Here is a 26636-nt window from a genome sequence, read left to right as displayed (position 1 = left end):
ACTAAAACGTCTGAAAATGAATAAACGATCATAATTATAGAAATAACAGGTTCAGTCACTGATGAAGTAAAAAAAATAAAGTACACGAGCATTCGCCATCATATAATGTCAGTCAGCTGTTTAGTTAGTGATCTAAACATGTTTTACAAGGAGACTGTTACAGTGTGTAAAGGCATTATAGGGCACACAAGAAAGGATTTATGATTTAATCATTAATATACGGTACCACGGAAGACTCTTCGCTTGACATCTCTCTTGTTCTCTGTCCGGGTATTTGGCCAACCTGGCAACCAGTACAATTGAAGGTTGGAACGAGAGCGGGCGAGTGTGAGTGCGACACCTACTGGCCGGGAGGAATAAAACTTGTAGCTATCACCTTTAAGGCACTTAAGAAAATATTTTACCAAAATCTCACAAAAGATTCAAAGATAGCATTATTGGGTCTAACACCACAGGGCATTGATGGTAGAGCAAAGAAATACCTTTTTTTCGGATACTGACTACAGCAGCACTTAAATGCATTACAATGAAGTGGTTTAAACTTGACTACTGCTTTATTTCGAAATCAGTACTTTAAACTGGGATGTGTTTGGTTTATTTTAATTTATTGTTGTTTACCTGCAAGCCACACAGGCACAGCTGTAAAAATAGAAAAAGAAACTGCATAGAAATTCTGAAAATGATCGTATAAGTTGCTGGAATTGAAATAAAAACTTAGTTTAAAAAAATGACAGCTACTCCTGTTGATCCTCTCACAAATATTCATTCTGGTTTGCTTTCTATCCCCTGCATGCATGCACATTTCACTGATTGAGCCCCTCAGAAATGTGTTTATGGTTGCTAACTGACCTGACGTGTAACTGCTCACAGGTATAATACTCACCTTCTCAGGTATGCTAGGGAGTTCCCTTGTGTCAGGCACAGTGAAGAAGGAATGCTGGAGAGAACAGAAAACAGGAGGGTCAGTGCTAGTCTGAATCCACGTCAGTGTGGTACAGAGAAATAAAAGCAAAGCAAAGAGACTGTGAAAAAAGATGCAGTCAACTAATTTTGCCTCCAATGATACTGACATGCTTCACTTGTTAACAGGGTGATCTGACTATCAGTGACAGAAAACAGATGTTTGCAGTGTTGCCAGTTTAAACTGAGATCAGTTAGATGTGTTGTAGTGAATAAGGACTCACCATACCAAGATGAACAGGGACCCCTGGCTCAGGGATGGGAAGTGTATGTAGTGACACCAGGATCTCTTGCCACTGACTTTCCTGAAACATCAAAATATTCAAAATCTATGCAATGGCCATTTAAACTAGAATAAGCACCAAGTCAAGTTTCTCTTACAGATTACATCCGTTTACATCTGTGAAAGCAGGGATGCTTCACACACATCTTTCCCAAAACAGCACAGAAGGTCTATACAATCAGCACAGTTGGACACCCCAGATTAGCATCACCAATGCAGTATCTGACCAATTTTCAAAGAGCTAAATACTGATAAGAACTCACTTCTAGCCACACTTTCAGTGCTGAAATTGTCAGCAAATCCCTAACTGAGGTCAAGAATGCTGATTTAACACAACATGCCGTTTCTACCATTTTTCTCCCCCGTTAAAGGGTTTTTTGGGGAGTTTTTCCTTATCCGCTGTGAGGGTCCTAAGGACAGAGCGATGTCGTATGCTGTAAAGCCCTCTGAGGCAAATTGTGATTTGTGATATCGGGCTTTATAAATACAGATGCAGCCACTTCAAATTTCCGTTTGGTCCGTGGTGGAGCCCTGACCGATCCATGACAGGTCTCTGTCATCACCTGGCTGGGCTTGTACCTCTAATGAGATCCCCTGCGATGTCGTAGAGAATACAGGCCAACTGGTAACGCCCCTACGTTTAATTTGTAGAAACCAGTTGCAATGGTCTGTCTATCCACCAGGAGGAGCAGTAAGTGTGGAAGCTGAAGTGGTTTACTGCGCCTCTTATTACTATAATAGTGGGAGAGAGCTTTCCACACAGAGCATATTTAATGATTATATATATATACATACATACATATACATATATATATATATATATATATATATATATATATATATATATATATATATATATATATATATATATATATGATACAATTATTATGGCTATATAAATGTAATTTATGGTGCTGTTAGATTGCTGTTACACCACCCCACACCCACCTTTAACCTCAGCCAAAATGTTGTTTTTCAAAGACTACACACGGACCGAAGCAGAATCTTTCGTTAGATAAAATAAAGCTTGTGAATATTGGAAATGATTACATAGATCTTTTCTTTTTTAATTATTACTTTGACGTTTGGACTGCACAACGCTCTGCACACGCTCTGCCTGCCGCATGCAGAACAGCTTCGCCTCTTTAATCTTTCGCTGTCTGTCTAAACAGATTCATGGAAGCGATATTTCACAAGACCTGATGCAAGAGGAATTTGTGATAAAATGTCTATCACTATTTATTAACACTAGAACTGCCAAGGGGTCATTTTTACCCCCTGCTATTTTCAAATGCTTTTAACTTTGTCACAGTAAAACTCTAACATCTCTGCGAAATGCAAGCTAGTTTAGACAGACAGACAGAGAAAAAGACAGACAGACAGAAAAGAGGAAAGGAGAGGGATTTGGACTGTGTAGCCTATTTATGAACCGGAGAAAATGGATGAATGTCGAACAAGCTCTGGCGATGCTTCAGGACATAAGTGACGGAGAATCAGAGGAAAAGGCCCAGGCATCCGGTGACAGAGGCTCCCCCCGCTTCACCCTCACAATCACAGCAGCCCTCTGATGTTGTGACAGACAAGCCCCCACTCTCACAAAACACGTTTACTAATTATATAATATATATGTAAATGTCGTTCAGTAGTTTCTAGCAAGATCACTGCACTTGCGAAACAATTTTATGCATTTTGTATAGTGTTGGATCAACCAGATGGCCATGCAACTGGAAGAGATGGGACTGTGTGGAAGCATATACAGCCGGGATTACGCACTGGGAGAGCGCAGTCACAGAACATCTTGACTGAAGTAGCCCACCTAAATGCACATGCATGCCGTAATATTGATGACCATTTGAGTGCGTTCATGTCTAATGGATCGTGTCATGCTGCAAAACATCTGCAACTGTACGGTGGCAGAGGCGCGTTGGTGTGGAGCGGTGCATGGTTGCCAACACGACTCCACCATGGGCGACACAGAAAGCAGAAGAGAGTTGTAAATGCACGACCATGTACAGAAACAAATTTCGTTAGTCCTAAATATGAAAAATTGTAAAATGTCACTAAACTAATACATTTCGTTAGTTTTAAATAGAAGAATTGTAAAATGTCACTTGGATGAGGCTGTCAGTCAGTCAGTGAGAGATCACAGGCTGAAATTGGCATTTCATCCTCACATGCAGCCGCAACAACGGACAAGCTGCACGTAGCCTGCAGAAAAGGAGTGAAGTAGCCTTTCACTAACGCGACATAATGTGGTCCTGTTTATCTTGGAAGGTGACAGAGCTCAAACACATAATAAGCATTACCATGAACCTTTTCATTCACTCTGAATGGGTGAGTGTTTCCATCTAAATAGGTTTCCCAGTCACTCAGATCATCACACTAAGTGGGCTATACGAACTTTTAATGCAAACATTAAACAACACATCTTCACTGTCGATGTCTGAACTACCACATAAAAGGGACATTTTACAATTCTTCACATTATAAACCAAAAAAATGATTTCGTCTCTTAATTAATGTTAATGTTATTTTAAAATTTAAGTTTCTTAATGAACAACTTTTTCAAAATGATTTGAGTAATTTTTTCAGGCACTAAGTTATTTTCAGAACGTTTCTCATTATTCTGAGAGACTAACTCAATATTTTCAGATAGGGGAGACCTGGGTCAATTGTAACAACATTTTAGGTTTTCCTTAATAACTAATGTGTTTATAACACTGATGCTGCAGCAGATAAAGGTGGTCATTTTATTAACTTAAACACTGCTGGGTGGCTTATTGTAACCTGTAATAATATAACCTAGCAACAAACCTATATTATTGTACAAAAGTAATAACTAGTAACTAATAGGCCAAACTAAATCCTTAAAATAAAAGCAGTGTAATAAAAGTGTAATATTCGCATCTGAGACAGTGGAGTAGATTAATAATGTAGCATAGAATGGAAATACTACTAGGTAAAGTACAAGCACCTCTAAATCTTTGTTAGTTTTTGTGTTTCTGTGAGGGAAGCGCCATCTCATGGTGACACCTTGTAATTGAATAAATGGGCGCGTTACGGTGGAATCTAGGCACACCCCCAGAAAGGTGGGGGGGATGGTATTTGGCTGGAAGTTGGCTGGAAGTTGGCTGGAAGTTGGCAGGCATCTGGAAGGCTTTTAGATGGCGTGGGAAATTTGAAGTGGCTGCATCTGAAAAATTGATTGATTGATTGATTGATTGATTGAATATCCCCATAACAAAAGGAGTCCCCTGTCAGGACTTACCTGGCCTTTGATGGTGTAATCTGCAAGAATATTAAGCAGCTTGTAGAAGACTTCAAACCAGGGCAGGTAGCTGAGAGGAAAAAAAAAACAAAAAAAAAAAAGATCTAAAGCTGAGTTTTACACTGTGAGTAACAGAGTTTGGCGCTAACAGCACACCTCAGTTTTCTCTCTTAACACAGTGAGAAAAAACACATGTAGCTGTTAAAGGAAAGGCTTTGTTGGACTACCTTTAACAAGCTCATGGGAGTTACTACTTCCCTTTTCATTAAACATCTTGATGCTGTACATAGATATATATTTGCTTAATACAATCATCACTGTGCTGACACTACAGAATGCTGGTACTGTCAATGATTTTTATATTATCATTTTAATTGATTTTAACCTGTTTTTAATGACAGCAGATTGCACTAAAAGTCAGGTAAACAAAACTCTTATTCTAGGTATAATCAGGTATACTTGGCATGGGAAAAAATAAGCCAGTCGGACTGATTAATTCCATGTATCCTTCTTACTATGTTCTGAGATATCTATGACGGACATGATTGAACATATGTGCTCAGACTAGTGCTGCACGATTTGATAAAAATGTGTGATTGCGATTTTGGTGGACAATATCGCTTTTTGCGATTGCGATTACAATATAATACATAAATGGTATCATGAGTCTTCTTGCTTGATTCAGTGTTTCCCCTACATTATATTAGGTGGGCATGGGCCTGACCTGACATGGTTATTGTTATGGACAGTGTGTAAATGACCATCAACAGACTGCTGTTAGGCACAGGCAAACACGGCTCTGGCACAGCAGCGCAGCAACATACACACACTCAGCCTGTGTTGCGTTCAGGTGTTGTCACGTAAATGACAAATTCCAGCATGTGAATAGGCCATTGCACAACACAGCAGCGTGTCAAGTGGGCCGAGCCTGAGCAAAATTACTCAATTTTTCATTTATTATTATATAGTTTGTTATGGAGTCCGTGATTTCCCTGTATCTCTTTGAGGTCTTGGCGTATGGCGTGACACTTACAAATGTATGTGTAACTGTGCTTTGTTGTTGTTTTATGAGGCTCTGGAGGCTTTCAGTTGTCTCTTTGTCTTTAATGTTACTTGGCTTGACTTTCTCTCGCATGCATTCTTCCTACTTTTCTCTGTGCTGTCTCAAGTGTTGATATAGATTGGTCGTGTTGCTGTGGGACGTGTCGACTCTTAACTTTTAAAGTTTTACACAGCACGTCTTTCTGTTCAGTGTCACCGTCCCTGAATCCAAAGTATCGTCGTATAATAGACGTTGAGTTTTTTTTCGCCACCAACTCAGCCTGTTTTTGGTCGTGCTCATGCTCTCATGCATGCCGGGTGGTCACCTGACCATACGTGCTGCACACGCCAGGATAGCTTGTGGGTGTAATGTCAACAAACTCCACACACTACAGGAGAGGCAGTCACGTTCGCAGGCACACACGTTCACATTTATTTACATTAAATTGCAAATCGCGGCCTTTTATGCGGTTATGTAATCGCACAGCCTGACATCACAATTGCAATTGCGATCAGATTAATCATGCAGCACTCCGACCATGCACTAATAACCCTCCATGTGATGACAGATGATGTTCTCAGAGGTCCCGGGTTCCGGAAGTTTAATCAGTCTTTCTTAGGGCTGTAATATACTTGCTGCTTGATCAAATGTACGCGTACATGACACGTACACAACGTGCCATGTCTGTGTGTTGTGTACGCAGCACTATACAGCCAAAATGCACAATACTGGCGGTCACCACTTGGGGCAGACAACAGAAATATAACCCGGAAATCGTGAAGAATCTCATGAGAAGAAGAAGAAGGGTCTGGTCTGATCATCCGGTCGGGTCACTTTGTGCATTCGCACCAGCGCCTCTAGCGGTTATACGAATATTGCATCTCGCACACGCGTCGCGGTACCTTGCGTTGAGATGTGCGTTCAACACGTCAAATGAACGCAGATCACGCGGGGCAGCCATGCTGAGATGAGGCGTTTGCGTTGTGTGCAGCAAGTATATTACGGCCCTTAGATGATGACCTTTTTGTTTAAAAAACTAAAACTTTTATTTCCGAGTTTTTTAAGTATAATGTTGGTAGTGCCAACCCTCATCTTGTATAGGACTCATTTAAATGTTCTTTTGGGGGATACCACATTGAATATTCTTCTTAGAAACACAAGCTGAATAAAAGTAATGAAAATAAATTATTACAAGAAATAAATACTTTACGTGACAAAATTGATCAAGTTAGTCAAGCTCCCTCAGATCTTGGAAAAGACCTTGGAAAACAAACAGAAGGAGTTTGAGACTATACCACGAATAATCCAGTGGCATTATAAATAATTCTAAAGCTACATGGATGGAGAAAGACGAGAAATGCACAGTTTATTTTTTTAAACTTATGCAAAAGAATCAAACAAGAAAAAATGTGACTAGGTTGGTGACTAAGAATTATTAGAGGATTATCATCCATCCATCCATCCGTCCATCCATCCATCCACATATGCAACGGCTTATCCTCTTGAGTGTTGTGGGGGGCCGGAGCCTATCCTTGACATTGGGCGAGAGGCAGGGTACACCCTGGACTGGTTGCCAGAATATCGCAGGGCTGACACGTAGAGACAGACAACCATTCACACTCACATTCACACCTACGGACAATTTAGAGTCACCAATTAACCTAAATTAACCGGAAAACCCATGCTGACATGGGGAGAACATGCAAACTCTGCACAGAAGGGCTCCCTCCTGGGATTGAACCAGGGACGCTCTTGCTGTGAGGCGACAGTGCTAACCACCACACCAATGTGCCACCAGTATTATCATCACCAGAGGAAATTTTAGAGGAAGGAAAATCCTTTTTTCAAAATGTTTATACTTTGGAGACACGTGGTGCAGCAAACAAGATGAACTTGAAAAGCTTGTCACCATGCACAAGTTAATTTTAACTTTTTATATTCTAAAACACGTGATTGAAGTGACTGTCTGCTCACTCTAAGTACTTAAACGGTCAGGGCAAAGAATTATGTGAAAATAACGGCAGAAAGAATGGCAATTTCGAAATACTTCAAGAATCCAAGCCGCATGCCTACACGGAGAAGCCCGCACATGAAGATGAAAACACAGGTAGCTCATATCCTGCCACCCAGAAACAGTCCAATAATCTTGAGAAATTGTTTGCAGAAGTGAGTAAAATGAGTAACACTGCAAAGCGTTTCAGCTGACATCTCTAAAATAAAACAAACAACGGCAGAGTTGAAAATGACGTTGATGGCTATGCAGGGGCGGCTAGGGGAGGCGGAGGCTCATATTGCCCGCCTGGAGGAGACCTCAGAGTGGCTAGTGAATGACAGCGGGAGCCGTGAAAAACACATGGACGCCTTGTGGTACAGAGTGCAAGTCCTTGAAAACCACAGCAGGCGGACCAATGTGAGACTGGCGGGATGTATGGTATCATTACATCCAGTAATGTGCAATAAACACATTTTAATTAATAAATGAGGCTAAACCTGGCAAAACTGGAGAAAACCTTGAGAAACACTGTAATGCACACAAAGTCCATGGGGTTTTCTGCCCTCTACAGTCAAATTTGGAATATAACAGTCCTGCAGTCCATTTCAGAATATATGTAAAAACTTATTTAGAACAGTCAGTCAGTCTCAGTGTGCCTTGCAGGAAGTCTTATCAGCATGGACCTTATTCAGGAGCAATTCCAGCTACCAAAGCACCACAGAAAAACTGCAGACACACACACACACACACACACACACAGAGGGAGGGGGAGAAAGAGAGAGAGACTTGTAAAACAGAAGCTTACCAAACAAGTCATCATCATCATTAATATCTATCATTCCCTGTCATCAATAAGCTTGTCATTAAGTCACACTGAATATTTGTTACTAGGTCAACATACCTTTTTTTTATTGGCATGGGATTTGTGGTGCTGTTTTCGGTTGGCCACGATTCCTCTGATGTCCGGCTCCATCTCCGTCGTTGCGATACGAAGGACAGCATGTAGATGGCCATCTGTCAGCCTGGATCTCAGCTTGGATTTGTTGATGGCCATGGTGGAGAAGGTCTTCTCACAAATGTATGTGCTTCCAAATAAAGAGACCATTCTGATAGCATGCTGGTGAAGTGCAGGGTATGTGGATGGGGAAAGTCCTTTGTAGAACTCAATGAGATTCTTGTCACGATATGCTGCTCTGGCCTCGGAGCTCTCCTGCAGGTCGATGAGCTCTTCCTCAGGGACACATGAGAAAGGATTTTGGAAGAGGTTGAATGACTTCTCGTGGTCCCTGAAGTCGGTGAAGCGGTGGTCGAATTCCTCTCTGAGTTTTTTTTGAGGTTATGGTTCTTGTCTGAACGCAGGTGACATAAAACGTGGCGCCCATCTGTGTCTGTGTCATCTACGAGCGCCTTGCAGGCGGGAAAATGGGTTAGATCTCCCTGTTTGAGCTGTCCCTGCAGCAGTTCAAGTTTTCGCTGGAAAGCTTTGATGTTGTCAAATAGTGTGGAAATGAGCTTCCCGCGGCCCTGCAGCTTCACATTGAGATCGCTGAGACAAGTATTCAGGTCAACAAGGAGCGCTAGGTCACAGAGCCATTTAGTGTCACTTAACTGTCACATCTTGTCCCTTTGACTCCATGAACTCTCTTATTTCTTTCCTCAGGTTAAAAAAACGCTTCACTCTGGCACCTCTGCTCAGCCACCTGACGGCAGTGAAGTATATGACGTCACCAAAATCTGCCTCTGATTGCTCCAAAAAAGTCTTGAATTGGCGGTGATTCAGACCTCTGGACTTGAGGAAATTAACTGTCTTTACAACAACGTCCATGACAGCGAGGGCTTCTTGGTGTATTATGCAGTGATAGGCCTATTTGTAAAGAACATACGCTTTTACTTTACGCGGACAACATATTAGCAGTGATATCTGGAGTCCCTCCCACATCTAATGGACGCCATTCAATCATCTTCAAAACTATCAGGCTATACTATAAATTGGAATAAATCTGAAGCAATACCTCTTTCCAAATGTTATCTCCCTTTTATGGTGGATAATTTCAACTTTAAGTGAGTTCACAAAGGTTTGAAATACCCTGGCATTAAACTCTCTCAGGATGTAGGTGAAATAGCAATGCTAAATTTTAACCCATAAGTACAAAGGATTAGACTTAATTTACAAAAATGGGACAAGATCAAACTCACACTATGGGGAAAAATTAGCATTATAAAAATGATAGTGGCTTCCCAATTACAATGATGCTCCCAATAAAAATACCAGCTATTATATTTAAACAATTTGATGACATAATAAAACAATTTCTGTGGAGTAAAAAAAGATCCAGAATCAAACTGACTAAGTTATGTGCCCACAGGGAGCGGGGAGGGTTGGGACTTCCCGATCCAAGACTGTACCACTATCTTTTGAAATGGCTAAAATAGCAAAATATTGGGATGATGCAGTAGATAAAGCAACCTGGATGGACACTGAATACAAGGTGTACTCATTGCACCCATTTAATCCTATCACTGCTTTATCTTGAACAACAAGTAATAATACAAACCCAGTCCTTCTCCATTCAAGAGATATGTGGATTAAAGTCCATAAAATGTTAAAAGTAGCATATAATTTACAAAGATACTCTTCACTGTAGCACAACCCCGCAATCTGTGTTGGAAAAACATACTGTTGGAGGAAGCAGTGGCATTCCCACGGGTTATGCAACATTGGTGATTTATTTGAGGATGGCATATTTCTTTCATACAGTTATCTGGTTGAGCGATTTGATTTGGTAGGAAAAGGGCAATTTAGGATGAAATTACAGATAAGAAGTCGTATTATGTCAAAGTCTTACAATAAAACTGATAACATAATTGTAAACTACCTCAAATTACCGCTGGAAAACCATAAGGTTTCACAATCTTATAAAGTAATTAACTCCTTTCTGTGTGATGTCTTTTAATGTGAAATTGACTTGGCAATGTGAAACCAACTTGGCAAAGGGACCTTCTATTATATTCGATTCTATTCTATATACTCTATTAATCACCCTGAGGGAATTCAGTTTTTTCACTCCATTGTCATTAAGAGGGGGGGGGTTCGGTGCCTTGCTCAAGGGCACCTTGGCAGTGCCCAGGAGGTGGACTGGCACCTCTCCAGCCACCAGTCCAGGCTTTATATTTGGTCCGGACAGGGACTTGAACAGGTGACCCTCTGTTCCTAACCCAAGTCCCTATGAACTGAGCTACTGCCACCTCCCTTGGGGAAGATACTGATGATGACAGATGGTCTAAAATTGTGTCAGGATATGGTAAACATGTGAAAGAAGCCAGGGGAAAGCTCACACAAATAAAAGGTACTGCATAGATATGATCATACACTGTTACAACTCTACAGAATGAAGTTGTTAAATAACAATAGCTGTGTTGTAACTGCAGGGAAAATGAAACATTCATTCAAGTAGTGTAGGCTGTAGATTTTGTATTTCCTGTCAGATCCACAGAAGAAGAAGTTAGACAGGAAGTGATGTTTTCTTGTTGTCAGTTCAAGGTTGGCCATATTGGTTCCATGAGGCCTGTACAATCCCTTTGTGTACCTTCCTTTAGATGACACCATCCGTAAGTTTTACAGTGTTAAGAGTGTTTTTGTTTGTATCAAGTAACTATTTTGATTTTTGTTTTGGGTCCATTTCATATTTTAAGTATTCAAGCTAACTTTCAGCTTATGGTGACATGCCTACAGCTAATTACAGCCAATACTTACCTTTGTTTACTCAATGTATATAAGTTTATTACCTATAATACTTACCTCTTGCACTTAATTCTTTATACTAGGCAATAGATTTAAATACTTACCTTAGTCATACATATCCTGAGCTAATTTGTACTTACCTTTTTAATTACCTGTATGTTATCCTGGTAACTGAAAAAGAAGAACTAAATTGTTCTTACCAACTTAAACTTATTTATTATTTACCTGCCTTTCTGTAAATGACCTTATACCTGATGTTTGGTGTTTGTATTTTCAGTTTCACACTTTGCCATATAAAAGCCTGCCAAATACAACACTTGACTATTCCTTGGAGGAAACAGTATGGTTAAGAGTTTAGCTGACTGCTGATCTCAACATAGGCTCACAGAGAGCACGCTGAGGGAGTACAGTACAGTGAAAGGATGCCCACTCATTAAAAGAAAGTGACCTGGATTCTGACTGAGGTCTTGCCCACAAGTTAGATCAGGCTAGCCACTGAACTCTGTATTGACAAGCAGTCATACTTATCATCTTATCATCATCATGGATGAAGATGAAACCAAAGTGAGTGCACAAAAGAATAATATAGACCAGAGCAACTTGCAAAACGATGCAGAGAGTGGGTCTATCACAGGCCATTCTATCAAGTAATCACGTACAGCTCACTCATCCAGATCATCTTGTTCAGCCCACTCATCTTATGCATTGAGAGCTAGCATAGCAGCAGTAAAGGCATGAGACCAAAGCAGCCCAAGCTAAAATGAAAGAAAAAAGAGCTTATGCACAAAAAGAGATGGAGCTAAAATTGGAGAAGGTTCGTTTAGAAACAAGATTGGACATACTTCAAAAGGAAAAGGAGGTTAATGCAGCATTGGTGAAAGCAGAGCTTATGGAAGCTGCCGCTGCAGAAATATAAATGCATGGAAGTCTAAGAGACCTAAAGGCCATTCACCCTCAGCCTCAGTCTCCTTGCAGCAGAAAGTTAGTGAATATATTTCATTTCATTTAACCTTTATTTAAATCTTGAGGAATCATTGAGGGCGAGCCCTCATTTACAATGATGTCGAGAGCACAACAAACAACAATTAAAAATCACAAAGAACGAGCAAATAACAACAGACCGAACACCTTTAAAAACAGTTACATTCAAAAGTACAGTAGTTGGTAATCATAGTTTTAAACTGGCCTATAGTAACCACTGTGTTGACTTTGAGTGTACGTTGCAAGATGTTCCAGGAAGATGCTAGAGAAGAACTAAAAGCAGTTTTACCAAATTCAGTGTTAGTGCGGGGAACATCGAGCATTAAGCAATCAGTTGAACGTGTAGAATAATTACTATGCGACCAGTTCAATAAAGTGCTGAGGTATGGTGGCATGCTGCCGTTCAAAACTTTATAAATGAAAAGTAGCCAGTGCATATCTCTTCGCACAGATAAAGGTGTCCATCCCACCTTATCATATAAGACTCAATGATGGGTGGAGTAACTGGAACCGGTGATGAATCTGAGTGCAGAGTGATAGATTGAGTCCAATGAAGTGAGAGTGGAGGCAGAAGCATGTTTATAGATAACATCACCATAATCCTTAACTGATAAAAATACAACCTCAACGATCTGTTTCCTACAAAGTAAGGGGAAATTTAATTTGTGTCTGATTTTGTGTTTTAGTTTACTTGCCAGTATGTCAATATGGAGTTTAAATGTTAGTTTCTGATCCAACCAGATGCCCAGATACTTATATTCTGAAACCCTTTCAATACTGTGTCCTGTAAAAATGGTGATGTGTAAACTGCCATCTGTAATATTTCTGGCTCTTGAGAATATCATGTATTTGGTCTTGTCTGCATTAAGAACTAATTTCAGATTGAAAAGTGAATGTTGTAGTTTGTCGAAGGCTTGCTGGAGGATTTCAATGGCTGAGTGTGCAGTGTTAGAGGTGCAGTACAGAACTGTATCATCGGTGTAAAGATGGGCATTAGAATTTGTTATAGAGGATGTAATGTTGTTGATATAAATGGTAAACAGGACAGGACCCAGTATTGAACCTTGTGGCACACCCTTTGTTAATGGTAGAAATGTAGAGCAATTGTTTCCTAATGTTACACATTGCTGACTGTCGGATAGATAATCTTTGAACCATTTAAGGGAGTTGAGGTTGAAGCCAATATTACTTAGTCTTTGTAGGAGCAGATCATGGTCGACTGCATCAAATGCTTTTGATAGGTCAACAAAAAGGGCAGCACAACATTTCCCTTTGTCCAGAGCACATGTAATGTCATTTGTAAATGATGTGACTGCAGTGATGGTACTAGGTTTAGCTCTGAAACCAGATTGGGTGGGACATAACACAGTGTTTTGTGACAGGAATGATTTGAGCTGGTTATTGACAAGAGATTCCAAAACCTTGGCAAGACAGGGCAGTTTGGAGATTGGTTGATAATTGTTGAGGTTTGATTTATGACCACCCTTGTGAAGTGGGACTACATGAGCAGATTTCCAGACCTGAGGAATAACTCCAGAAGTAACTGAGAGGTTGATCAGGTATGTGATGTCGTTTCCAATAAACGGAGCACAGAGCTTTAAAAAATAAGGATCAACGTTGTCTTCACCAGTTGATTTCCTGCAGTCTATATTCTGAAGAGTGTCTTTAACAGTGGGGTAAGTGAAAGGCTGCAGTGTAAACAGAGAGGTGTGGTTTGAGGACGTATAAGACAGTGGCTGACTATTAAAATCAAGACCAGAATACAACATGTCAAATTGATTTCCAGCAGCAGCAAAACGTGCATTAAAAGTATCACAGATCTCAGATGGTTTGTCTACTGGACAGTTATTACTTGTGATAAGAGAAGGAATGGATGCACATGACTCATTTTTCTTTATATTTACTGCTTTCCATAATTTTGATGGGTTTGTATTAGAGCTGGAAATTAATTCTATGTGGTAATTGGCTTTTGCTTTTCCGAAGGTGGACGTGCATTTATTTCGTAATTGTTTAAATGTTAGCCAATGCGCAGCTTCACCGGTGAGCCTTGCCAAGGCCCAGGCTTTGTCTCGTGCCTTGAGCAACTGTGATAGTTCAGTCGTGAACCAGGGGCTTGATCTGTTTTTAACCCTGAGTTTTTTTAAGGGTGCATGATTATCGATGATTGACAGAAAGCAGTTTGTGAAATAATCCAGAGCCAGATCAATATTTGATGAGTCAGATGTGTGATGTATATTATTGTTGGCAAGGTCACGGAGAAAAGCTTCTTCATTAAAGTGCTTAAAGTTTCTTTTGATGATGATTTTAGAGTGTGATTTTTGTGTTTTAGTATTTCTGATGCAGGCTACAGAGCAGTGGTCACTAATACCAAGGCTAGAAACACCAGATGCAGTTATTTTATCCCTCCTGTTACAGAGAATCAAATCTATCAGGGTAGATTTTAAGGGGGCCTTCAGGTTAGGTCTGGTTGGCTCATTAATAAGCTGTGTCAGATTTAAATTGACACACATCTCTTTTAAACCATCTGAGTCGGGTGATAGCCAGTTTAAGTTGAAGTCACCTAAAACCAGTGTTTCTGAATTGTTGAACTGAGAGAGTAGGTCGGTTATTTCAGTGATTGCACTGGGGATAGCTGAAGGTGGTCTGTATACACCCATAACATTAATGGAATTATTACTGGGTGTGTTGATTTTCAGGGCGATGAATTCAAAAGAATGAGGTGTACTGACAGTTTTTAAAACAGTAACAGATAAACATGATTTGACATATACAGCCACACCACCCCCTTTTCTTCCAACTCTGTCTGTTCTGTGTAAATTATAGTCCTGTATGGAAACCTCTGTGTCATGGATGTTGTCTTTAAGCCAGGTTTCTGTAATGACCAGGATGTCAGGGTCAGTCTGTGAAATAAGAATTTTTAGTTGATCTAATTTAACCTGGTTGCACAGACTTCTTATGTTTAAGTGTATCAATCCTAAGCCACGTCTTGATTTGAAGACATGGGGGTTGAGTAGCTGCTCACTGGACTCATCAGGGGCATTTGTTGTTGATTTTGGATTTATACTTATTTTGGGGTTTGGTTTGATAGTTGTTACATTTTTTGACCTGTAGTTCCCACAGGAAGTAGACAGGCGGTGTCTATGAGGACCATTTGTAATGAGAACAGGAATGTTGTAGATGGGAGCGGAGGATAGGGTGTGTTATGATTGCCATACCTTCATGCACCGAGTGCCTTGCAGGAGCGAAGTGTCAGTTCAATGTTCATTGATAATAGACGTGAACCTGCATGATTTGGGTGGAGACGATCGTATTTAAACAGATCTGTTCTGTTATGAAAGGTGGTGAAGTTGTCGACTTAGGGGATGTTTCTGGTGCAGCAGTACCCCTTCAGCCAGATGTGCAGCTGCCTCAGTCGGCTGAATTTAATGTCCCCAAAACAGGGCGGGGGAAGTGGTCCAGAAATGATGCACTGAGGTTTGTGTGTGTAATACTGTCTATGAGGTGGACAGTCATCTTAGAGTTTCTCAGACTGCTGAAGCTTGAGGTCATATGTGCCGACGTGCAGGACAGTAGTTGATACAGACTGGTGATGATGTAGAAGTTGAAGTTCGGAGCTGTTTATGTCCTTAACGAGCACACCTAGGTGACAGGAGGTGCGGCCCCCTTTGATGTGCACGTGTCGGACCATAGATGACCTGACGACAAGCACGGTCGGACTGTCCGGAACAGCGTCGGTGGATGTCCCCGGGCGTGCAGAGGAGAAAGGTGGAGGTCCGGAGTGGTGCTCGTTTCCTGGATAGTAGCGGGAGGCAGGAGCGGCTGTGCTGCGTCTCCCAGTGTGATGAGCCACCTGCTCGGGACCAGTGAGAGAGGCGGCGGCAGCTGCAGCAGCAGAGCACTGCGGAGCCGGAGTGAAGTTCGGCTGTGAGTGATGAGGAGTGGGGCAAGCAGGACCCCCAGGTGGGTCCGGTGGTGACAAAGATCCAAGTCTTGTCGGTGGAGGAGGAGGCCACCAGGTCTCCGTGGTATTATGCAGTGGAGGAAATTAGTGTACACTGAGAATATCATACTGATTTTCCAGGTGGATATCAGTTTTGATCAGATATCAAAACACAAACCTCACTGAAAAGGAGACTGGTAATTTCAACTCAGAACTCCACATCAAACCTGAACCCAAGCCAGTAGGAGGCAATCCAGGGCAATTCGAACCTACCACTGTGCACACAAGTATTCACTCCTTCCCCTACCAAAAATGTAAGAGTAAGTGCACAGCAATACAGCTCTACTCCCTGTAAGGAGCAAAGTACAACTACAGAGCTAGCCAAGTTCCTTGTCAGGAGTCATCTTGTGACCAGAGGGTTGAAATGGTTTGACGACCGCCCTGAAAATTATCCTAGCTGGAGATCAACCTTCTTGAGCACTATTAAGGGGCTAGGCCTCACCACAAATGAAGAAGTCAATCTTCTCATCAAATGGTTGGGCCCTGAGTCCAGCGAGCAAGCCCATAAGATTAAAGCGGTGATTGTTCACAACCCTGCCGTAGGCCTGAACATGATATGGAGGAATGTTATGGCACCCCTGAAGGCATAGAGAGAGCCCTGCTCTCAAAAATTGAGAACTTCCCCAAGCTTTCTGGTAAAGACCATGGAAAACTACATGAACTTGGAGACCTACTTCTGGAGTTGGAATCAGCCAAGTGTAACGGCTACCTACCTGGTCTGTTTTACTTGGACACAGCAAGAGGTGTAGGACCAATTGTGGACAAGCTGCCTTTCCACCTCCAGGAAAAATGGATGTCATAAGATCAAAGTATAAAGAAGACTTCAGGGTAGCCTTTCCCCCATTTTCCTTCTTTGTGGACTTTGTGAAAAGAGAGGAAAAGCTCGTAACGACCCAAGTTTCAACACAATGGCTTTTTTCTCACCTGTACAGAAGAAGGACAGTTTTACAGGAAACAGCAATAGAACACCCATCTCAGAGCACAAAATAGTGTGTCAACAGAAACTAGCAAAGCTGACAAAGCTGTGGAAAACCCAGATAAGCAATGCCCTATCCACCACAGACCTCACCCCTTACGTAAGTGCAGAGGTTTCAGGGCAATGCTTCTTGATGAACGTAAGCGGGTCCTTAAAGACAACGCCATCTGCTTCCGCTGCTGCGCTTCAACTGTCCATCAAGCTAAGAATTGTGATGTGGTTGTGAAATGCACAGAGTGTGACAGTGAGAGACATGTGACTGCCCTTCATTCAGGCCCAGCACCTCAGTTGCCAAAGCTTTACCCTCCATTGAAAGAGAATGGCGGGGAGGAAGAAGCCACAAGACGTGAGGACATAATAACCACATGCACTGAAGTTTGTGGAACTGTATTCAGTGGCAAATCATGTTCAAAGATATGCTTAGTAGATGTCTATCCTACTGGTCATCCGAAAGAGATCAAGAGAATGTACGTCATCTGAGACAACCAGAGCAATCAGTCCCTTGCCAAGGCGGAGTTCTTTGACCTGTTCAGCCTTCAAGGAACCACGATCCCTTACACCTTGAAGACCTTTGTAGGAACAAAGGAAGCAGTAGGTAGGAGAGCGTATGGCTATACTGTTGAATCAGTTGATGGGAAAGTTAAAATCCCACTACCTATGCTGACTGAGTGCAACGATGTACAACCGGGAAGAAATACCCACCCCTGAAGTTGCACTTCATCAGAAGCACTTGAGGTCAATCGCAGATGAAATACCACCTGTGGATTCTAATGTTGAAATACTTCTCCTGCTTGGACGAGATATCATGTGGGTCCACAAGGTGCGCAGGCAGCTGAACGGTCCCCACAATGCACCCTACGCGCACCTTGGACCTTGGATGGGTGATTGTGGGTGACGTGTGCCTGGGTAATGCTCATAAACCCAATGAAGTAAATGCTCTGAAAACGTGCATTTTGGAAAATGGACGTCCAACATGTTTCACCCCTTGTGAGAGTCTCTCCAGGGTCAAGGATGACTACAGCCTAAGCGGTAATCAGAGAATGATACCATGGAACCTGATGCAAAACACACCACTGAAAGCTACCACTGATGAGAGCCTTGGAGAAGGGATTCGTTAAGGATTATAACAACAGCTGGGTGGCTTCATTCCCATTTCACAGCCCCAGCCTCCTTCCCAAATAACTGGGACTACACCTACAAGCGATTGATGGCACTCAGACACACCCTCAACAAGAAACCAGATATGAAAGCTCAGTACATGGAGTTTATGAAGAAGCTGTTCAACAACAACCTTGCAGAGCCAGCACCACCACTGCAAGAGGGCCAGGAATGCTGGTATCTGCCAATGTTTGGTGTGTATCACCCCCAGAAGCCTGACAAAATTCAGATCATCTTCGACTCCAGCACACAGGTTGAAGGGATGTCACTCAGTGATTCGCTTCTGTCAGGACCTGATCTGAATGACAGCTTGGTGGAAATCCTTCTCAGATTCCGCAAGGAACCAGTTGCTCTCACTGCAGACATCCAGCAGATGTTCTACAGCTTCAAAGTGCCAGAGAATGACAGGGATGTCCTATGGTTCTTGTCGCTTCGTGACAACGACCTCAACAATGATGTTGTTGATTTCTGTATGAGAGTCCATGTGTTTGGCAACAGTTCCTCGCCAGATGTGGCCATCTTTGGCTTGAGGAGTGCAGTAAGAGATGCAGAGAACAAGTATGGTAGCGATGTGCGGCAGTTCATCGAAAGAGAGTTCTACGTGAATGACGCTCTTAAGTCTTTCACTACTCAACAAAATTTGAGTGAAAAATATTCCCTATCCAGGGTTGGTCCACTGTACGCAGATGTGTCTCTTGTAAAAATGAAATATGTTTTAAGTGATTCAGATGAGAAAAAACATAATTTCAATGATTTAATAGTTGTATATATTTATTTTTTTAAGCAAGAACTGGAACAGAACCTCCTTTAAATTAAAGCAAATTAGAAGTGATATTTAAGTGCTAAGGACAGTTAATTTCATATAGAATAGAATTCAAATAATTAACACATCAAATTAAATCAAAGATAATATAATATAAAGTAAATAACGTAACCAAAGATACCCTGTCGGTCTATATTATATTGCAACGTTGAGTGAAGCACCACTTCATTATCACATTAATAATAACAAAGGTTCAAACCCCACATTCTTATGTGCTTTATAAATGCCCACCAAAGACGAGCTTTCAGAACGTGCACACACACACACACATACGCACACAGACACATACAGTTACCTCGCTGAGGTGAGTGAGCTTGAGGGCCTAACGGCAAGACCCAGCCATTATTTCCATGATGATTCAGAGTCAACAAAATTAATGTAAGGGTAAAGAGAAAAAGAGTTGAAAGAGAAAAAGGAAATAGTCTATGGACCTCACGTGAGCCGTATCTGTTGCAGAATAATTATTTCGCCAGATTACTGTTGATGAACTTCTCGGCTTCTTCTGGAGTGCTGACTTTATGTTCTGCGTCTTTCACTGTAACTGCCAACACGGCCGGAAAGCGTAGTGTGAACTTGACGCCTTCTTTGTAAAGCTTGGATTTCACCTCACTGAAGGCCATTCTTAGCCAGGTAGCGGCTCATGTCCGGAAAAAGATAGACCTTGCGACCTTGATAAAATAGTTGCCCACATTTCTTGTTCAAACTAGAAGCTTCCAAAGACGCAACGTCTCTCGCGGACGCCCAAGAAGCACGACTGTCAAAAATATTTGTGGCAGCTTTGGTCACTCCAGTCGCTCATCACGTGAATCAATGAACCTTTGATCGTTCTTGTCAATTTAACCCTTTAGGCACCGGAGTTTATTTAGGAAAATAATCAATTTAATCAATTTCTCCGTTTAAAGGGAGAGCCGGGGCTCGCTGGAAGCGGCTAGCGCAGCATGACAGAGGAAAGCACAGCCAGTTAGCCGGGGCTAGCTGGGAGCGGCTAGCGCAGCATGACGGAGGAAAGCACAGCCAGTTAGCATCCTCTAACTTCCAGCTAGCCCGGCTCTCCGTTTGGATCCAACCGGAGCACCGAGCCCTGGTTTGTTATTCAGGTTAAAGTGGGAAGAAGCAGCGGGTTTATTGGGCAGCTGAGTGAAGCTGAGTGAAGTGGATCCTGCGGAGGAAACACCGGGACCGTCTGAATGTAATAGCCAATGGAGGTGCTGCGGTGTTCGGCTACACAGATGGCTAACACCTCGGCTGTCAGGATGTACCACTCTGTCACTCTGCTCTCTCTCACGCAGGCGCAGAACATACGTGCTACTTGGCCATCGGATGTAGTCCGTGTAGTGTGTTCAAATGCAACTGACACAGGGCGACGTGAGGCAACGTAGACGACGCAACAGTTGGCTTTCGTCGCCGCTAGTTCTTTGATGTCAGTTTGGTGTGTCCGCACCTTAAAAGGACAAAGTCTGAAGTCTGGACGTATTTTGGGTGTTATAAGGATGCTGAGGGGAAACTAATTGAAGATAGTAACCCTGTCTGCAGAAAATGCAGAAAAAAAGTCTCCACGAAGGGGGGTAACACTGTTTGATGAGCCATCTCTGTGTCACCACCCACAACTATACAGCGAGTGTACCTGTGCCTGGTACACACTACACAACTTTTCTGCCCATTCTGAAAGTCACTATGTCACATTATACAATTGTGGAGTCTAAAATCGTGCCGTGACCTGGCCGACAGACATGACACACTACACGATGGTACACACCAATTATCCCCGGTCGTCTTTCCTGACGTGTGTGATGTTATCGGGTTATTCTTGTCCTATTTTTATTACTTTTACTATCATTTCAGTCACTGTGTCTGTTCATGTGCCAGCTGAAATGTTGTTGTAGTCACCTAAAAGCGCCAGCAGATGGCAGGAGCTTCATTTGAAGTACCATACGCAATCATACAAGTCACTGAATCCTCCACAACCAAGTTCCTACAAATGTTTCACAATAAAAGCCTATTTAGAAAATGGAGGGATTCTCTCAGCCGAAATTATAAGGGGCTTTTAATTTGAAACAAATTCACTAAGTATTGAGTTTGAAATGACAGCGCAATGCATTAACTTTATGAAGCCAACAGGAGTGGATAAAAAGTAAAAATATAAAAACACAGAGGGAATGATGCATAACGGACCGTCTATAATGTAGTTTGTTTCAAATGAAACTGGTAGCCTCTGCATTTATGGTGAGTAAAAGCCCTGCTACTATCTTTTAATTTTCTTACTTTATGTCTGTCTCCATTATGAGGAAATAACACTGTTTGCTAGCTACACAACTCTGTGTGGTAACATTCCTAGAGGAAATATTAAAAAGGCTGGGGTGTTGTTGCCCTACAGTGGTCTATGGCAGCAGCTAACTCTGTGTTTCTATTGGTCAAAGTGACGGCTGTGATGGGAGTAATCGTGAACGACAAAAAGAAAATCAAGCATGCTAGACTTGCTGTTGACAGAAAGTACATTGTGCTCTTTATTTTATTTGTTTTTCGAAAATAAAACTTGGTTAAATGATTTCAGTGTGTGTATAAGTACTTTTTGAACATTTTGAGCACATTTAAACAATAACCGCGATAGTAATGATAACCGTGATAATTTTGGTCACAATAACCGTGATATGAAATTTTCATACCGTTAATGTATGCTCAGTAGAATGAATGGCTTTCAGAGAGAGAGAGAGAAAGGAGTACCCCTGTGGGACCGGTTTTGGACTCATATCAAAACAGAATATATGCCTACACAATTATGAACTTACTTTGTGATTTTGTGACCCTGCAGAGAGATGTATGAGGACATACTGTATGTATGACAGGATACTGTTTATTAATGTGCTTCCTTCTCCCTTCCAGACTTATTTGTTATTATTTTCATCATTATTTCTTTTTTCCTTTTCTTTTTTATGTACTGGAGTCCACCTCCATATTACAAAAATAATAATACGTCTAAATTTTTTATATTGTTCTGTGTATTTTGCTATTAGTGCTTTTGTGTCTGTTTACGTGTTGATTGGCCAGCCTTGTTGTGCTTTGTGCCTTATATCAAATTGCATTTTCAACTACACGCACACACACGCACGCTCACACGCGCACACACACGCACGCACGCACGCACGCACGCACACACACACACACAGATTTTCATAGTTACATAACAGTGTTTCCCCTAAGTTTACACCTTTAAACACTTGAAAGAATCATGGTGTCCATGTGTTTCTTTTAATGGCAGCAGTCAATATAACAACTGAACAATTATTTGAACATTTCTTCTTCACCATCTTCACCATCCTGAGAGCATTTTAAAACACAGAACATAGTTTTTGTCTGCTTTTCAGGTGGTTGACAAGACATATTTTCCAATGCACATTCTCCGTCTCTCCATCCGCTGGTGGAAGTGTGCTCACCTGTCTGTGTGTGTGTGGCGCACGTGTCTGTGTGCGTGTGCGTGTGTGTGTGCGTGTGCATCGGGGCGGAACTCTGCCATGCGCGATACAGAGAGCAGAGGAGAATTGTAAACGCGCCACCATGTAGAGACAGAAATGACATGCTGTCATGTAAATAAGATAAATAACATAAGGCTATTTAGTTTGTTTAGGACAACCTGTTCTATGGAAAAGGTAACCTTAAATGACTTTTGTTGTGATCTGGCGCTATACAGAAAATAACATTAAATAAAATTAACTTGACCTTCAAGGGGGGCGAGGGGTGCCGATGGGGGGCGGGCGCCCCCCTAATATAATGGTAGGGAGACACTGGAAAGACAACTACTTGAATGCCCTTCTTAGGATCTGGATGGTTTTGCAACCCTGTCTGGTTTGAACCCAAATTATGATGAATATATTATTTTGCGATTAGGTTCTTTACATTGTTCTACATTCACACTATCTTGCAACTCAACACTCATATGGTCAGATGGCCCAATAGATGGACTTGGTATTCATATTCATATTTTGAAGGCAAGCTTCCAAAAATCGAGAAGATCTTATGTCCGTGGAGTTCAATATTACCCTTGTCAATTCATTGTGTACTTCTCATTGTACTCACCAGTTTTTTTTATAAAAGGTATAATCAAGTTGTATTTGATTTTATATGGAATAATATAAATAGTAATAATACTAAACCAGAAAAAATTAAGCGTAAATATTTGTACAATGATTTGGATGAAGGAGGTGTTAAGTTAATTAATCTTAAAGCATTAAACCTGGTGTTAAAAGCATTATGGTCACAGAAAATATATTGGAATCCTGAGTGGAGCTCCTCACGACTACTTTATGAGTCGTGAGGACTCGATTTCACGTCAACAAAAGACAATATAACACAAACCTGTATAAACAGGTATAACGTCTACGGTGTGAGCCACTGAGACTCACAGAGCGCACAGCTTTCCTCAGGTAGGGTAATATCAGCTAAATTGGGCCACTTTTTGGTTAATCACTTGGGAAACTAAGAAAAAACAATGTAGGCTATGGCATTTGATTGTGTTCCTATAATTAATAATGACTGTTTTTAATATTTTTGTGTTGAATTTATGTAGCTACCTGAGGAAAGCTGTGCGCTCTGTGAGTCTCAGTGGCTCACACAGGTAGACTTGCAGTTTGTGTTATATTGTCTTTTGTTGACGTGAAATCGAGTCCAGCTTGACGCAAATTTGTGTATATCATATTTTCTTTCCTTTCTTTTTTTAATGTCGCTGGTACGTAGTGCTCACTTACATAAGCATATTCGCTGTGGTAGATGTGGGCTGCGACTTTAAGATCGCCACTAATATGTTGTGTATGTTTGTGAATTTGTGACAAATCTGCTGACGGAGGCGAAGCACATCTGCGGCTGTTCGGTAAGGAAACCAGTTAAATTGGAAACCAGTAGGGACACAACACCGGCGTCTCCCCGTTGGGACAGCTCCAGGCGAAACCACGGTCATCTCAGGACTAGCTCGATGTAGCAGGCCAAGCTTGCTACACATCCTGAGCTCTCTTGGTTGTAGAGTTTGATCTCTGCAGCAGTTTCTAATGTCTGTTAGAAACTCGCGACTGTATTGCACTGATGAATTTACTTCTTGTTGCATCGTTTCTTTCTTTTGCCAACTGATTTCCCTGTTGGAGCGGCTGGAGGTGGAAGTGGTGGTACACATTTGTTTGCTTTTGTTAAGGAGAAAAGTTTATATCCACAAGGGTCCCTGTTACTAACCTGTTTGTTGTCTCAGACTCAGGGGTGGAGGGTGTGGGGGGTAGTTACGCAAGCGGTTACGTCAGTCAGAGGCCTCCACATGGGGAAGACAGACAGGACAGGAGAAAACTCCGACCAATCATTGCATTCGGTCTGAACAACCTGATCAAGAAGGCCAGCTCTGTCCTGGGATGCTCTCTGGACTCTGTGCAGGTGGTGGGAGAAAGGAGGATGACAGCCAAGCTATCATCTCTGAGGACTAATGACTCCCATCCTCTGCAGGAGGAGATAAAAGCTCTGGAGAGCTCCTTCAGCGATAGACTGATTCACCCAAAGTGTGTGAAGGAACGCTATCGCAGGTCCTTCCTGCCTGCTGCTGTCAGGCTTCATAACCAGCACTGCTCACAGTAAACTGCACCATGGACACTTTAGGGACACCATGGACACTTTAGGGACACTATGGACACTTTATAAACACCACTATAAGCATTGCTGTCCCCCTTGTTGTTGTTTATTTGCACATTCAATATTCACTTACACTAAATATGTTCACTTTAATCCACTGCTCATTATTATTATTATTATTATTATTATTATTATTATTATTATTATTATTTATTGCTGTTTCTTGTATTTTTTATACTTTTTTCTGCATGCCTAGTTTTTTAAATATTGAAATCTTTAATCTTACTCTTTCTCCTTGACTGCTGTAACACTGGAATTTCTCAATTGTGGGATCAATAAAGGTGTATCTTATCTTATCTTATTGGTTGGAGTTTTCTTAGAACCATATGAGAATGGTATAATTATGAGTTTTCATCTCTGGTGGAATTCACTTACATTTTAGTGTGCCATCAGCGTATTAATAGCGTTTTAACCTGAACAAAGAAAAGTGTAAAATTTCCAGAAAGGTAAGTGTTGCTTTAATGTTGCATGAAGCACTGGTACCATATCCTTTGCTGCCAGGGCCTCCCGATGCAAAAAAACAATGGTTCCAAGTTGCACTCTGACCTTTCTCAAGTATTCTCCTCATAACCCCCAAGCTTTTTCCTGTCATGGAGGCAGCGCCATCAGTTGTGATACTGACACACATGTCCCAGCTTAGGCCCACGGAACTCAAATACAAGTCCAAGGAGCTGAAAATGACCTCTGCAGTCGGAGTAGTAGGGAGCTCTCTTGTGCAGACAAATTGTTCCTGTAATTCCCTGTCCCACACATGTCTCATGTAAATGAGTAAAACTGCTTTGTTTGTTATGTCTGTAGATTCGTCCATTTGTAAAGCAAAATAACCACTTGCTTTAATGCGAGCTGTGGTCTGTTGTTTGTTGTCATCCGACATGTCTTCAGTTCGCCTACTTGCAGTGTCATTTGACAGAGGTATGGGTCCATGGCTGCAGGTAAGATGAGATCCTCTGCAATGGTGTGGGGCTTCTTTAACTTCGCAATACGATGTGCCACCAGGTAAGATGCATGGAGTGCCTGTCCTTGCTTCGAGCACGAAGAAGTGAGACACTTTTGTGATGTCCTCAGGTCTTGAAGTCTTCTTCTAAAGTACTCAACAGGTTTATCTTTGAGAGAAGGGTGTTTTGTTTGCTTCAGTTTCGATGCCTTCATGTTTTCACATGCCAACACCGCCCTGCACAAAACACACTGAAGTTTCTGTCCTCCTTTGTGCTCAATATAAGAAAATCCATATCTCATATAGTCTGCGTCGTACCTGTGTTTCGCCATGCTGAATTAGCATATGTAAACAAACTTTGTGGGTCTTCTTCTGTGGTGTGAAATGGCGGGTGTCAACTCGCGTTACAGGGCATTATCGCCACCTACTGTTAAGGAGTGTGAATAGACGACATTCCCTTGATTTTTTTCTTTTTTGTCTTTTCTTTTTTTTTTTGGACAGGCAAAGGCTCGCGACCCACTAAAAACGGGCTGCGACTCACCAGTTGAGAATCACTGAATTAAACGACAAGCCAAAAAGTTTCAGTTGTACTGGGAGGGAATAATCAATATCTCATTGCCATGACGACAGGTATACAGTAGCAATCAAAATTATTCAACCCCCATTGCATATTAGGCTTATTGGCAAAATGTACAATTTTTCAGCTGTTTGCAATAAACAAAGTAAACAAGAACAGTTGAAATAGTTTAATAAAACTAATATTACCATGGGTTTTATCCAAATTCAACGCAAAATGCTACTTTTAATCACTACTGCAG

General features: G+C 41.6%; 1 protein-coding gene across 7 annotated transcripts in view; it reads right to left on the bottom strand.

Annotated features, from left to right (window-relative positions):
- The window catches only part of dennd1a (DENN/MADD domain containing 1A), a 201118-nt gene that overhangs the window by 92862 nt on the left and 81620 nt on the right, over positions 1 to 26636 (bottom strand). For all 7 annotated transcript variants that reach the window (XR_013488182.1, XM_033646211.2, XM_078162368.1 and 4 more), the window contains exons 6-8: positions 4512 to 4581; positions 1185 to 1265; positions 884 to 937 (exon numbers count right to left, since the gene is read on the bottom strand). Coding sequence is in view for 6 of the 7 variants with exons in the window: in XM_033646211.2 (XP_033502102.1) it covers positions 884 to 937; positions 1185 to 1265; positions 4512 to 4581 (205 nt within the window). In the remaining variant the exon portion in view is untranslated. The remainder of the gene's footprint in view (positions 1 to 883; positions 938 to 1184; positions 1266 to 4511; positions 4582 to 26636) is intronic.

The sequence above is a fragment of the Epinephelus lanceolatus genome, chromosome 19 (genome assembly GCF_041903045.1).
Source record: "Epinephelus lanceolatus isolate andai-2023 chromosome 19, ASM4190304v1, whole genome shotgun sequence".
Taxonomy (NCBI): Eukaryota; Metazoa; Chordata; class Actinopteri; order Perciformes; family Serranidae; genus Epinephelus; species Epinephelus lanceolatus.
This window is presented reverse-complemented; position numbering and strand designations above follow the sequence as displayed.